Source organism: Rhinolophus sinicus, chromosome 5 (genome assembly GCF_057876585.1).
Source record: "Rhinolophus sinicus isolate RSI-liver-muscle chromosome 5, RSI-T2T, whole genome shotgun sequence".
In the NCBI taxonomy this organism is placed as follows: Eukaryota; Metazoa; Chordata; class Mammalia; order Chiroptera; family Rhinolophidae; genus Rhinolophus; species Rhinolophus sinicus.
Window position 1 is genome coordinate 102,894,596 of NC_142505.1, and position 15,131 is coordinate 102,909,726.

Consider the following 15,131-nt stretch of genomic DNA (forward strand, 5'->3'; position numbering starts at 1 on the left):
CATAGCAAGAGCCTCCAAGAACTTTCCAGAGTCAGACTTCTACCAGGGCTGTGGGTCAGTTTGGCTCCCGACCGTCTCATCCCAGCAGCCCTGACGTCACAGTCCGGCGTGACATTGACTGGAGGGAGGAGAGTGGGTCAGAACCGTCAGAGGAAGGGCCAGTGGCTGGGGCCGAAGGACACAGCACGACCCCTCCTGCTTCCCCAGGAGAACTGTGGTGGCTGGGGCGGGGCAGGAAAAGAGCAGCTATTCTAAAATTTGGCAGCACAGCCTCCGTTGTAAGCCTGTGTGTGAGCTCAGATAGTTTTGTAACGGAACCCAGGGCCAGTTGGGAGGGAGGAGAAGGGCTTGCAGGGGTCTGTCCCTGCAGGGGGTCTGGGGCAGACAGAGGCAGCGGTTTTTTTGAGGTCACAGCACAGACCAGAGCCCAGCAGCTTTTCCTGGAAGAACTGGGCATCCTGGACACCAACAACCAGGATTTAAAAACTTCTTAGGGAAGAAAAAAAAGTTACTAAAAATAAGAAGAAACAAAGAAAAGTTTTTCCTTCCCTCTCTTCCTCTTATTCCTTTTCCTGAGCTCATAAGCAGGTGTTGGTTTCTGCTGACATGACAGCGTTTCATAAACGTAAAGACTTTTCTTCCTCAGACTGGCTATCACTTCTTTATTCTTATCCTTTTAAAACATTTTTATTACTTTTTTCTTAAAATTTTTAAAAGCTGTTTATAAAAACACGACAAATACACAACACAAAACAAAAACTCAGTAAAAATAACTCACTATATGGTACATATACTCAGATGGTGTGATATATTTATATAATAAAAGATGAAAATAGTCACTTTCCATAATAAAAATAAGTTCTATTTTTTTGTTTATTTTACAATATACTTAATATTCTCTTCTTTTCCTCTCCAGCTTCCACCGCTTGACTCCGAATCCCGAGGGGGTCCCACGTGGCTGTCCCCTGCCACCGCGCTGGAGTCCGAGCGGCCAGGCCGGGGGCGGCTTAGGAGCATGCGCGGCAGCCGCACTCTAAGTGTCTCTCCACCTCTTCGACGAACGAGGAGCCGTCTGTGCACTGGAAGACGTATTTCCGCCGCTTGCTGCGGGTCGGCTGGCAGCACTGGGGCCCGCAGCCCCCGCGGCATTCCATCACCGGCACTTTGGAGGCTGTGGCACAGGATGCGTAACCTTTCTGGCGGCGGATCGCCTCTCGGACTACCTCCCCCAGGCATGGATTCTCTGCGGACGGCAGCGGGTGAAAGTCAGGGCCGCGTGGCAGCGGAGGTGGTGGCGGTGGTGGCGGGGCAGGGCCCAGGGCTGGGAAGGCTGTTCTCATGACCACGCGTACTTCTTCATTCACTCGCCATCCCTCTCCCCACGACTCATCTGCCCACCCCACCCCTCCACATACTCACCCCCCAGTCATTCTCCCCTACCCGTCCTCGCACCCACTCACGCACCCATCTACCCACCCAACACCTAGCTTCCCTCCATCCACATATCCACCTACCAGGCTTGGTCACTTCCTTCAAGGATCTTAAAGACCTGACTTTATGTGGCAAATAGGGGACCATGGGCTAAATCTTGTCGCCAAACTTTGTGCCTCACATGCTTAAAAACCCAATTGTTAAAAAGCAAAACCACCCTAGGACATCTCTTCCACCGAATAATTGGGATCTCTGGCTTCTTTGAAAACCAGGAGGTCTGGCAAAGCCGAGCCTGATTGCAAGGGTGGGTGATGGCAGGAACCCCGGTCCCCTCTGTCAGAAGCCTGTGTCTGAGGTGGAGTCTAGACATGAGTGACACGATGATGTGAATGGCTGTTTGTCTTTTTTCTTTAAGGAGGGCGCAGCTCACAGTGGCCCATGCAGGGATCCAAGCAGCAGCCTTGGGGGTATCAGCACCTCGCTCTAACCGACCACCCGAATGACTATGTTTGGAATGCTAAACAGATGGAGGCAATGAGGGGCCTGCTCATGCAGGAGCACGCAGCAAAGGTGGGGCAAGGTATGTTTCTGGGAAGTGACGCTGGGGTTAGATCCGAATGAGGAACAGGAGTCAGTGAGCCAGAGAGGGTGGGGATGGCTTTTCCACGAGTCTTAGAAATAACTGGGGGGACGGGAAGGGGACCTTCTGGTTGGACTCTGACCCAGCTCTTACCTCCACCCTCCACTCCCCTCACTGCATTGGGAGAGCGTCTGGAGCATGGCTCCGGGGAGGAGAGGAGAGGAATGGACTCAGAGCCAGGACGCTCAGCCACACTGCCTCTGACCACTCCCTGGTCACCCTTGAGCCTCATGGGGACTGTGGATGAGAAAGGGCTTCATGCATTTTAAAGCTTGATACAACTGTTGTACATTACGTATGAGATTGTTAAAAGGTTCAGGACGAGGCTATGTATATGGGCAGGGAATAGCCATGTGTGTGTTGTTCTGGCAAACCGGAAATTATTTCAAAATACATGATAAAAGTGTTTAAAATGACAACTTGGTTAAGGATAGTATTTCAACTAGGTATGAAATGCAAAGCATCCTTTAGTGAAGGGCGTCCTGCCCGGGAACGTGGTGGCAGGAGGAAGACTTCCGGTTCCCATGCACTTTTTGACTTAAAGGGCCCGAGGCATGAGAGTCTGCATCTCCAGGGAGCTCGCAGGGGAGCCGGCAGGGCTGGTTAGAGGGCGACACTGTCTGGGGCTCGGGTGCGGGTTAGGTGTGAAGGGCCCCCAGGGTCCACAGGTAAGAGGGGGGATCACACGGCCTCCGAGTGGCTCCCTGTACACCCACCTTGTTCGCAATGCTCCCCACTAAAGCCGGGCTGACACCGGCAATAGGGCTCCCCTCGATCTGAGATGTGGCACTGCCCGTGGTGACACTTGAAGGCAGAGCAGGCGTTGGCAGAGTCATTCTTGTGGTCACACAAAGCCCCTCCGTAGCCCTCTGCACACTTGCACATGTATGAGGGCCCAGTCGCCACACATTTCCCATGGTTGCAGCTGTTGGCAGAGAAGGGGTGTCAGTGCTTTTGGAGGCCTCCCCTGCTGGAGACCCAGAGCTGTGGGACCATCTCCATCCCGTGGGCTGCCCTCCGCCAGCCCAGTGGCCTAGCATCATCCAGCATCACTGCTCGGGAGAATCTAAGTGTTCTCCAAGCATTTTAACTGCTCTACCATCTTAATAATAATACAACTATTACCACCACCACGAGCAGCAGCCACTTGCGAATGCCAGGAAGTGCACAAAGTGCTTCCACCATCCCCATGACCTACAAATGCCGCTCTCCACCTCTCCCGCTCCCCACCTCTCCCGTGCAGTGGAGGGACTGACACCATTATAATTACCCTGCAGCATTGTCTCTCTTGGGATGACACGCAGAGCTCAGGTTAACTGTTGGCCAACTCATAATAGTTACACACATACTCTGGAGAGCTAGCTACTCAGGAAACTCAAACCCTTCATAGAGTCCCCGTCCCAGCTTGGTCAGCCCACCAAATTACCCGTCGTGGCTCTGGTGCTATCTGGCTGATTCAGATTCTTTACGCTAAGATGCTGAGTCTCTCCAACAAGGCCAGGCACATAGTAGGCCCTGTCGGAGGCATGACGAATGAGTAAGCCATGACCTGTGATTCGGCTGTGCGCAGTTACACACAGCTGGTGCAGGGCACAGGAACCCCTGTGCCTGATGAATGCCCCCAGGGCTGCTCAAAGGCCCGCCTTTTTCTAACCTACAGGAGGGGAAGTGCTTTGGCTGGAGATGCTACTTGCATGGGTCATCTCGTGACCTTTCCAGCAGTCACACCTAATCAGGTCCTGTCTACAGTCCCAACAGCTTCCTCAGGTGGGGGTGTCTGAGGGGGGAGCCCACTCTCGGGACACTGACCTGTGGCCGAGGCAGGGGTCCCGGGCCTCCTGGTCGCACAGCGGGCCAGTCCAGCCCGGGTGGCACTCGCACACCACGCTGTCCTTCTCCACCGAGCGGCACAGGCCGTGTTTGCACACGCTGCAGGACTTGCAGCCGGGCGACACGCCCAGGGCCTGCGGCGGGAGCGCTTTGAAGTCCTGCAGCTCGTTGTTGATGCGCACCTCGTGTATGCAGCCGTGGAAGCCGCCCAGCGGCCGGTCGGCACCCTGACGCAGGGCCGAGAGCCCCGTGGAGGTGGGGATGCCTGTGGAGGGGCGCCAGGGCGTGGTCTGAAGACCGGCCCCGCCCACCCAGCCCTCGGCGCACATCCACCCTCAGCGCCCAGAAGCTCCTTACAGGTCCCCGTTAAGCGTTCACAGCCCTGGGCTTCTGCCGTTCAAACAGAGGGAATGGGCCCAGACCTGGGACCTTGTGCACACAAGGTCACTTACCCTTTGTCCTGCACTGTGATTCTTTTAAAAAAAAACTTGGAATTTGTTCTCATTATTTAAATATAGAAAATATCCCTTAAAAATCCGTATTTCAGGCTTCCCTAGAAAAAAAAGATCTGGCCACCCACAGCCACATGGCCACCCTGGCTGGAGGAGGGCCAGCACCTGTGTCCCTGTGGAGGAGTGGATGGTACACCACATCCCTGCTGTCCCTACCTGGCCTCTGCTGGTGTCACATGCCACCAGGAGAGCACAGCAAGCAGGATAGAGTTTGGGTGGCAGCCTCGATCAGTGGAACTTTGGGGGTCTTCAGTGGGAGAGAAGCTGTGTTCCTTCTGGGACCATCTGGACCAAGGGCAGGTTCCCCGGCCACTCCAGCACTCCAGAGGAGGCTCCTTGGGCGGAGGGAGTCTTGGGACTCTCCGTGTGGAACAAGCAGCCCTGGTTCACATAACCCCGTGAGAATGACCAGCCCAGGGCTGCATTTCAGGCCAGGCTCTAGCAGACTGGTGGCTACTTCTCTTTCTGGCCATTGTAAGACCTAAATCTCAGTTTTCTAAATGCACCAACTGAGCCTCACAGTATCTGAGCAGGTGGCAGAGCACAGGGAATATGATCCGAAGCCCACAGATGGAAGGGCCTGGATGCTGCCTCCATCTCCTCCCTGCCCCCACTATCCTCCCTGAACCACTGGTAGTCCTCAGAAGGAGCCTTGCCCTCTCTCCTCCCCATGCCCTGGCTAACTATTCAGCCTTTAGCAATCAGCTTGGCTGCTACTTCCTCCAGAAAGCCTTCCCTGATTGGCTTTGCTAATGGTGCCTAGATGAGAACAGTGGAGCCCCAGCCAGGGGGTCTGGGAGCAGGTGTCTGAGTGTAGAGGGCAGGTGTGGTGTCAGGGGAGAGGGGCTTTACCTCCAAGGTAGAGGGGGCTGTTGATGCCCACTGCTGGCTGCTTCTGGAGTTTTCCCAGGCTCTTGGGGGCTCCTTTATCCACCACCAGGTTCAGGGTCTGGTTTAGCATTACCAGCTCCACGCTGTGAAACTGCCCATCATTCACTGTCTCCACGCTGGGCAGGAGAGAAGGGGAGAGCCAAAGGGATTGTTTAGTGCTTTCCACAGCCGGGCTCTGGGCCGTGCACTTGACTCATATTACTTGCATTTCATTTCATTCGCAAATATAATAACTTCAAACTTACATAAGTTGTAAAAAATATGAACAGTACAGAGAACACCTATTAGAGCTATAGATTCTCCTATTAGCCCCATTTGTTTTATCACTGACTCACTCACTCTATCTATCTATCTATCTATCTATCTATCTATCTATCTATCTATCTATCTCTATCATCTATCTCCACACACGCATGTCTATACATACACATCTGCACATACATACATAGCTTTCTGAACTCTGTAAAGGTAAGGTACAAAAACATAGTGGCCCTTATCCCTAGATGCTGCAGTGTGACTTCCCTAAGATGGGGATTGTCTTACGTAAGCACAGCAGTTCTCAACTTCTGTAAATGTAACACCGACACCATACTCGAATCTAATCAATCTCGTATTCTCATTTTCCAGTGGGCCCAATAATGTCTTTTATAACATTTCCCCCTTCCAATACAAGCTCCAGTCTAGGGCATTGCATTTGATTTTCATTTGTGCATTCTTTTCTAGCATTTCATAGAGTTGAGCCAATTCTATCCTTAGACACAATTTTTGATCTACTGCACACCACTGTGGCCATTATTTAGTTCACATAAAATAAGACTGGGTCTCATATTAATTTTTGCTCCAAAAGACGCATTAGAGCTGATTGTCCGGTTAGGTCTTATTTTGGGGGAAACGCGGTATGCACCACATCGTCCTAGGTGCTAGGAATCAGTGTCAAACAGGACAGACAGGGTACCATTACTCACTCACAAAGCTCATATTTCCTTAGCCTTTCTTCTAAACTGAACACCCAACTTATCAATGTAAGGTCTGGTCAAGAGATAGGGTAGTGGCGGGGTGGGGTGGTGGCTAAGAGTCCATTGGGGGATCTAGCTGGGTGATGGGGAGCCAAGAAACTACACGAAGGCAGAGCTGTGTCTATTCAGCAGCTGCAGCTACTCTAAGTAGTGAGTCAAGGACATGGCAGAGGCCTGTGACCCCGCAGATGAGTTGGCGATGGTGGGTGGGGGGTGAGGGCTGGCGTGCAGAGACCACAAGCCTCTGACATTGAGCCCTCACAGTCTTTTCTAAACACCCAAGCAAAACTATGCTGTCCCGAATGCAAATGAACTCCCCTTCTCCCAGGTGTGTAAGTAGATGCTGGGCAGCCACCTGTGAGAGAGGAAGCTGCAGAGAGGCTGCAGCTCTGGGCACATGTCTTGGCGTTCCCTCCAACATTAATATTCAGGGTGTCGGGGGCAGATGCTTTCCCATTATAGACACACAGACACAACGACCACATACCACGGATCCCTTCCTGGCTGCTGGCTCCCTTCCTTTTTTCCTTCCTGTGCTCCCCCAGCTGGCCCAGGCCCTGGTGTGCCATCTGGAGGGCACCTGGCCTGGAGACAGTGGTTTGGCAGGAGCCGCACGGGCAGAGAGGACCCGTGGCCTCTGGCTCCATGGAGGGCCTCCCCTGATGCCTACAAGGGAGAGTCCTAGGCAGGCCCCTTCCTCCAGGCACACTCTTCAGCCAGTCCACGCTCAGGGTTGGAGAGATTTAGTATCACACTGGGTCCTCCAGCTGAAGGACCCTGGGCAAGTCACATCACTTGGGTAAGCCCTAGCTGATGCTTCTATACAATGGGGGTGGTGATGGCATTGACCTCACTGGGTTTTAACGGCCAGTGCAGAGCCTGATACCTAGCATATGCCAGTCAAAGGTGGAAATGATGATCTTGACCCTGACTCTGGGCTTGGAGGAGCTGGGTGTGGCAGGAGGGCCTGGGTTGGGGAGGAGGATAGTGGAGCCTAGAGAAGCCCTTCTCCTGATTCTCCACTATACAGCCGCCCAGGTTTTCGGTTTCTATCTGCTTCCACTGGCTCATTACCATCTCTGGGAAGGGGACTCCTGTGAGCCCATTTTACAGGGAGGGAACCTAAGTAACTTGACCAAGGTCACACTGTTAGGAAGTAGTGAAACTGAGGTTCAGTCAGGGTAATTAACCGAATCCAAACCTCCCATAATCTTGTCTGTGCCAGTAAGTGCTCCTGGGCTAACAGGTTGCCGCCTTCCTGGTGCATCTGAACCAGGGTCTCCTAGAGACTCTTAACCAGGGTCTCTTAATCAGGCCTCAAGCCAGTGGTTTGCAAACTTGGGTCCCTGGAGATTTTGAGTGGCTGGCCCTGAAAGCTGTAGTTTCTCACCATTGTCTTGCCAATCAGGATGGCTCCATTTCTACTTTTCTTTTTTTTTTTTTTTTTTAAAAAAAACACACCACCTTGGCCTTTAAAGTAAAATATCAACAGGAAAGATGGCTCTATTGCTACAAAGGAAGAGAAAAAATTGGGAGTAACATCATCAAAATGGTGGCATGAGGTGAGCCTCTGGAATCTCCCCTGGAATTTACAACAAATCTAACAACAATAACTCCACAAAGGACTCCCTGCACAGCAGACAGGCAAGACGAAGAGGCTCACTACTGAATTCACCTAAAGGTGGGCAAATTGCGCGAGTGGGGGAGGAGGAAAGGGAGAAGTGCAGAGACTGAGCCGTGCGGGCGCAGGATGCAGACCTAGCTCAGTGCTCTGAGTCGCTGCATCCCGGAACTACCGCAGCTGCGGGAGAGGGAAGAACTCGGACTGCTAGGGCTCCGCCAGGGCTCCACAGGGCTGAGGGGACAGCATATAACACGGCTGAACCCAACGCTCATGGCAGAGACCTCGGAGAAAAGACTGAGGGAAGAAGGCTGAAAACGGTGGTTTAAGCCCTCACTGCTGCAGAGAACGGAGCCTTAGGCACTGAGACTAACCGCCCCCTCCCTACTCTCCCAGAGCTCGCCTCGCTCCCACCTACCTGGTGTTAGAAGTGGAACAGTAGCAATATCAGATCAAAAGAACAGAATATTTGCAGTTCTGAGAACTGTGGTCCGCAGACACAGATTCGCAGCCCAACTAGTTCCGGCAAAGGGGAGGGAGCTGTGGAAGCAGGACCGCTGTGGTGGTGGTTGCAGCCCATTGCTCTGGGCCACCTCTCACAACTCACCCCGCCCCTGTCCCCACCTATCTGGGCGGATCCCTGCAGGAGTAAACAGAACTGCTGAAACATACGGGCTCTGAATCTGGTGCAGGAAGAGCTTTGGAACTTCAAAAGCTCTCCGCATCCCCACAGGGACGTGACGCCCTATGACCCAGGCGAACTGTTAACAGAGGAGAAGCCCACCTTCCAGGGAATCCCCCCATGGTGTGAGAAGCTGGAACAGTGCAGAGAAAACATAACACTCCAGTGTGAGAGAGAAAAAAAGGCTGCAGTCAGAGAGAAAATAAAACATTCTACCAACATGTACTGGAAAACAAAAGAAAGACCTCTTCCTATCACCCTGTCGCAGAACCCACTCCTGTAGATGTCTAGGAAGAGAAATAATAAATCATTAATTGCCATGAATAACGAAGGCAACAAGACAGCTCAGAAAGAAAGTGAAAAGTCTCCAGAAAAGGAACTTAAAGATATGGAAATATGTGACTTAAATGACAGATAATTCAAGATTGCAGTTCTGAAAAAAATGAACAAGATGCAAGAAAACACAGAAAGGCAGTTTAATGAACTCAGAAACACAATCAAAGAACAACATGAACATTTTACCAAAGAGATTGAAATTTAAAAAAAGAACCAAATAGAATTTCTGGAAATTAAGAACTCAATAGGAGAAATTAAGAATGAAATAGCCAGCTTGGGTAGTAGAATTGACCAGATGGAGGAAAGAATCAGTGACATCGAAGACAGAAACCTGGAAATTACACGGATGGAAGAAGAAAGAGACTTGAGACTTAAAAGAAATGAAAGAACTCTACAAGAACTTTCTGACTCCATCAGAAAGAGCAATATAAGAATAATGGGCATACCAGAAGGAGAAGAAAGAGAGAAGGGAACAGAGAGTATATTCAAACAGATAGTCGATGAGAACTTCCCAAACCTGTGGAAAGAACTGGATCCTCGAATCCAAGAAGCAAATAGAACACCTAATTACCTCAACCCCAACAGGCCTTCTCCAAGGCACATTGTATTGAAGCTGTCAAAAATCAATGACAAAGAATCCTCAAGGCAGTCAGGGAAAAGAAGACGGTAACCTACAAAGAAAAGCCCATTAGATTATCATCAGATTTCTTAGCAGAAAATCTACAAGCCAGGAGGGAGTGGTACCAAATATTCAAACTATTGAAAGAGAGAAATCATGAGCCAAGAATAATATACCCTGCAAAGATATCCTTTAGATATGAAGGAAGAATAAAGACCTTTCCAGACATACAGAAGCTGAGGGAATTTTCTAATACACGACCTGCACTACAAGAAATACTAAAGGAGGCTATTCGACCACCATCAACAGGGACAATTTGTGGCAACCAAAACATAAAAAGGGGGAGAGTAAAGGCCTGAACCGAATATGGGAATGGAAAAAGTAAGCATGCTGAAGAAAATGGAATACTCCAAATATCAAACTTTCTTTTACATAAACTTAAGGGTAACCACTCAAAAAAAATCCAGAACTGAAATATCTGCTGTAATAAAAAGAAGAAACAGAGGGAAACGTCATAGAATACCACCACACAGAAATAATAGACAACAACAAAAAGGCAAAGAAACAATGGAGACACAGTCTTACCAGAAAACTAAAGATAGAATGATAGAAAATCCTCACATATCAATAATCACCCTAAATGTAAATGGACTGAACTCACCAATAAAAAGGCACAGAGTAGCAGATTGGATCAAAAAACTAAACCCAACCATATGCTGTCTCCAAGAGACACATCTAAGCTACAAGGACAAGAATAGACTCAAAGTGAAAGGGTGGAAATTGACACTCCAAGCAAATGGTATTCAGAGAAAATCAGGTGTAGCCATACTGATATCAGATGAAACGGACTTCAGGGTGAAAAAGGTAACAAGAGACAAAGATGGACATTTCATAATGGTAAAGGGGACTATACAACAAGAAGACATAACATTCATCAATATTTATGCGCCCAATCAGGGAGCACTGAAATATACCAAGCAACTACTAACAGAACTAAAAGGAGAAATTCACCAAAACACAATTATTCTAGGGGACCTAAATACATCATTGACAGCTACAGATAGATCATCCAAACAGAAAATAAATAATGAAATAGCAGCCCTAAATGACACATTAGATGAAATGGACATAATTGACATTTATAGAGCACTTCATCCTAAAACATCAGACTACACATTTTTTTCTAGTGTACATGGAACATTCTCAAGGATAGACCATATACTGGGACATAAAACTAACCTCAGCAAATTTAAGAAGATTGAAATCATACCAAGCATATTCTCTGATCACAAGGCTTTCAAATTGGATATCAGCTGCAAAAAGAAAGCAGGAAAAACCACAAATACATGGACATTAAACAACATACTTTTAAAGAATGACTGGGTCAAAGAAGAAATTAGAGGAGAGATCAAAAGATACATAGAAACAAGTGAGAATGAAAATACATCCTACCATAATTTTTGGGATGCAGAGAAAGCAGTTTTAAGAGGGAAATTTATATCATTACAGTAAGGCCTATCTTAAGAAACAAGAAAAATCCCAAATAAATAACCTCACGTTACACCTTAAAGAACTAGAAAAAGAAGTACAAATGAAACCCAAGGTCAGCAGAGGAAAGGAAATAACAAAAATCAGAGCAGAACTAAATGAAATAGAGAACAAAAAGACAATAGAAAAAATTAATGTGACAAAGAGCTGGTTCTTTGAAAAGATTAACAAAATTGCAAACTGTTGGCTAGGCTCACTAAGATAAAAAGAGAGAAGACACTACTAATAAACAAAATCAGAAATGAAAAAGGGGAAGTTACCACGGACACCACAGAAATACAAAGGATCATCCAAGAATACTATGAAGGACTATATGCCACCAAATTCAATAACCTAGAAGAAATGGACAAGATCTTAGAAACATATAGCCTTCCTAGGCTGAACCATGAAGAACTGGAAAATCTAAACACACCGATCACCAGTAACGAAATTGAATCAGTCATCCAAAACCTTCCCAAAAGCAAAAGTCCGGGACCAGATGGGTTCACTAGTGAATTCTACCAAACCTTCAAAGAGGATCTAATACCAATTCTGCTCAAACTCCTCCAAAAAATTGAAGAAAAGACAGTACTCCCTAACTCATTTTATGAGGCCAACATTACTCTGATACCAAAACCTGGTAAGGACAACACAAAAAAAGAAAACTACAGACCAATATTTCTGATGAATACAGATGCAAAAATCCTAAACAAAATTCTAGCAAATCGAATGCAGCAATGCATTAAAAAGATTATTCAGCACGACCAAGTAGGGTTCATCCCAGGGACACAAGGATGGTTCAACATATGCAAATTCATCAATGTGATAAATACATAAACAAATAAAGGACAAAAATCATTTGATTATATCAATTGATGCAGAAAAAGCATTTGATAAGATACAACATCCATTTATGATTAAAACACTTAATAAAATAGGTATAGAAGGAAAATACCTTAACATAATAAATGCCATATATGACAAACCCTCAGCTAATCTCATAATTAACGGTGAAAAACTGAAGCCCTTTGCTCTACATTCAGGAAACATGACAGGACTGTCCACTATCACCTCTGCTTTTCAACATAGTGTTGGAAGTCCTCGCCAGAGCAATCATGCAAGAGAAAGAAATAAAAGGCATCCAAATTGGGAATGAAGAAGTTAAACTGTCACTCTTTACAGATGACATGATGCTCTGTATGAAACCCTAAAGACTCCACCAAAAAGCTATTAGAAACAATCAACGAATACAGTAAAGTTGTCGGCTACAAAATCAACGTACAAAAGTCTAATGCATTCCTATATACTAACAATGAAATCTCAGAAAAAGACATAAAAAAAACCAATTCCTTTTGCAGTTGCAGCAAAAAGAATAAAATACCTAGGAATAAACTTAACCAAGGATGTGAAAGACCTATATGCTGAAAACTATAAGACATTTTTTAAAAAAATTGAAGAAGACACAAAGAAATAGAAAGACATTTCGTGCTCATGGATTGGAAGAATCAACATAGTTAAAATGGCCATATTACCCAAAGCAATATACAGATTCAATGCAATCCCCACCAAAATCCCAATGGCATTTTTTAAAGAAATAGAACAAAAAATCATCAGATTTGTTTGGAACCACAAAAGACGCCAAATAGCCAAAGCAATCTTAAGAAAAAAGAACAATACTGGAGGTATCACACTCCCTGACTTTAGCTTGTACTACAGGGCAACAATAATCAAAACAGCATGGTATTGGCAGAAAAACAGACACATAGACCAATGGAATAGAACCGAGAACTCAGAAATAAAACCACATAAATATGGACAGATAATTTTTGACAAAGAAGCAAAAAACATACAATGGAGAAAAGACAGCCTCTTCAATAAATGGTGCTGGGAGAATTGGAAAGCCACATGCAAAAGAATGAAACTGGACTGCTATCTGTCACCATGTACCAAAATTAATTCAAAATGGAGCAAAGACTTAAGCATAAGACCTGACACAATAAACTGCATAGAAGAAAACACAGGTACTAAACTTATGAACCTTGGGTTCAAAGAGCATTTCATGAATTTGACTCCAAAGGCAAGGGAAGTAAAAGCTAAAATAAATGAATGGGACTATATGAAACTTAAAAGCTTCTACACAGCAAAAGAAACCATTGACAAAATAAAGAGGCCACCAACTGAATGGGAGAAGATTTTTGCAAACAGTGACCCCGATAAGGGGATAATATTCAAAATATACAAGGAACTCATGCAACTCAACAACAAAAAAACAAACAACCCAATTGAAAAATGGGCAGACGACCTGAAGAGACATTTCTCCAAAGAGGACATACAAATGGCAAATAGACATATGAAAAAATGCTCAACATCACTAATCATCAGAGAAATGTAAATAAAAACCACAATGAGATATCACCTCACCCCAGTCAGAATGGCTATCATCAACAAGACGAATAGTAACAACTGTTGGACAGGCTGTGGAGAAAAAGGAACCCTCATACACTGTTGGTGGGAATGCAGACTGGTGCAGCTGCTATGGAAGGCAGTGTGGAAGTTCCTCAAAAAATTATGAACAGAATTACCATATGACCCAGCAATCCCTCTCCTGGGTATCTACCCAAAAAATATGAAAACATTTATCCATAAAGACATGTGTGCTCCAATGTTCATTGCAGCTTTATTTACGGTGGCCAAAACATGGAAACAACCAAAGTGTCCTTCGATAGATGAATGGATAAAGAAGTTGTGGTATATATACACAATGGAATACTATTCAGCGGTAAGAAAAGATGAAATAGGACCATTTGTGACAACATGGATGGATCTTGAGATAATGCTAAGCGAAATAAGTCAGACAGAAAAAGCAGAGAACCATATGATTTCACTGATATGTGGTATATAAACCAAAAACAACAAAAGAACAAGACAAACAAGTGAGAAACAAAAACTCATAGACAGACAATAGTTTAGTGGTTACCAGAGGTTAAGGGGGGAGGGGGTGGTAGATGAGGGTAAAGGGGATCAAATATATGGTGATGGAAGGAGAACTGACTCTGGGTGGTGAACACACAATGGGATTTATAGATGATGTAATACAGAATTGTACACCTGAAATCTATGTAACTTTACTAACAATTGTCACCCCAATAAACTTTAATAAAAAAAAAAAATTGGGGGAAAAAACCCCTGACGAAAACAACCTATTAATGCTAAAAGAAATGATCCTACTGTGGTTCCACGCCCCGTAACTAGTTTGCTGGGGAGATATTCAGGGATTTCAGGGGAGAGAGGGGACTCTGAGAGTCTCCCTCCTTACCCACTGGGCCAGAGGAGCCAGCACATCTGGATGCTTAGCTGTGACCACCAGGTGGCGACAGAGCATCACAGGAACAAACGTGTTCCTGGGATTTCTGAGAGGCAGCCGGAGACCTCAGTGGGCATTGCAGAAACCCCCACTCCTGGACCAGGACAGCGGGGCCCCGCTCTCTCGGCCTCCCCCTTTGTGTCCCAGCACGTGGCAGAGCGGGTTTGGGTGGGAGCCTGGGTTTGAATCCTCGCTCTGCCTACTCACTAGCTTGTGTGCCTTTGGGCCAAGGATCTCAGCTGAGCATCAGGGTTCTCGAGCCTAAAGCAGGAGTGATGATGCTTGCCTGGGCCTGTGGTGAGGATCAAATGAGACAAAAACCTTGGCAAAGGCTGGGACTGCGGTAATTAAGACTCAGGGAGAATGCACTGCAAGCCAAATAGGGCTCTCTCGTGGTGTTTGAACGTGGCCGACATGTAACACTGAGGTATTTCACATAGAAACCCTGAATGTCTAGCTTCTCTTGAGAACTCGCGTTCCCACATGGCAGCATGTGCTGGAGCTGAGGTCAGCCGTCCCTTTGGACGAGGCCTGTACCCTCCAGGCCACCACAGTCCCCACCACTCCCTACTGGACCCCAGCCCACTTCCTTACGTCTGTCATCTTAGCCTGTGGGCCCTGCGTGTAGGAAATCATGCCTAAAGCCCCTCTGACAAGTCTGA

The 15,131-nt window shown here is 46.8% G+C and overlaps 1 protein-coding gene across 1 annotated transcript in view; it reads right to left on the reverse strand.

Annotated features, from left to right (window-relative positions):
• Positions 1-645: 645 nt before the first annotated feature.
• Positions 646-15,131, reverse strand: part of SLIT3 (slit guidance ligand 3) — a 553,294-nt gene continuing 538,808 nt past the window's right edge. The window contains exons 33-36 of the mRNA XM_019740962.3: positions 5,266-5,420; positions 3,881-4,166; positions 2,788-2,996; positions 646-1,243 (exon numbers count right to left, since the gene is read on the reverse strand). Coding sequence (XP_019596521.3) covers positions 1,008-1,243; positions 2,788-2,996; positions 3,881-4,166; positions 5,266-5,420 — 886 coding nt within the window. The 3' untranslated portion in view covers positions 646-1,007. The remainder of the gene's footprint in view (positions 1,244-2,787; positions 2,997-3,880; positions 4,167-5,265; positions 5,421-15,131) is intronic.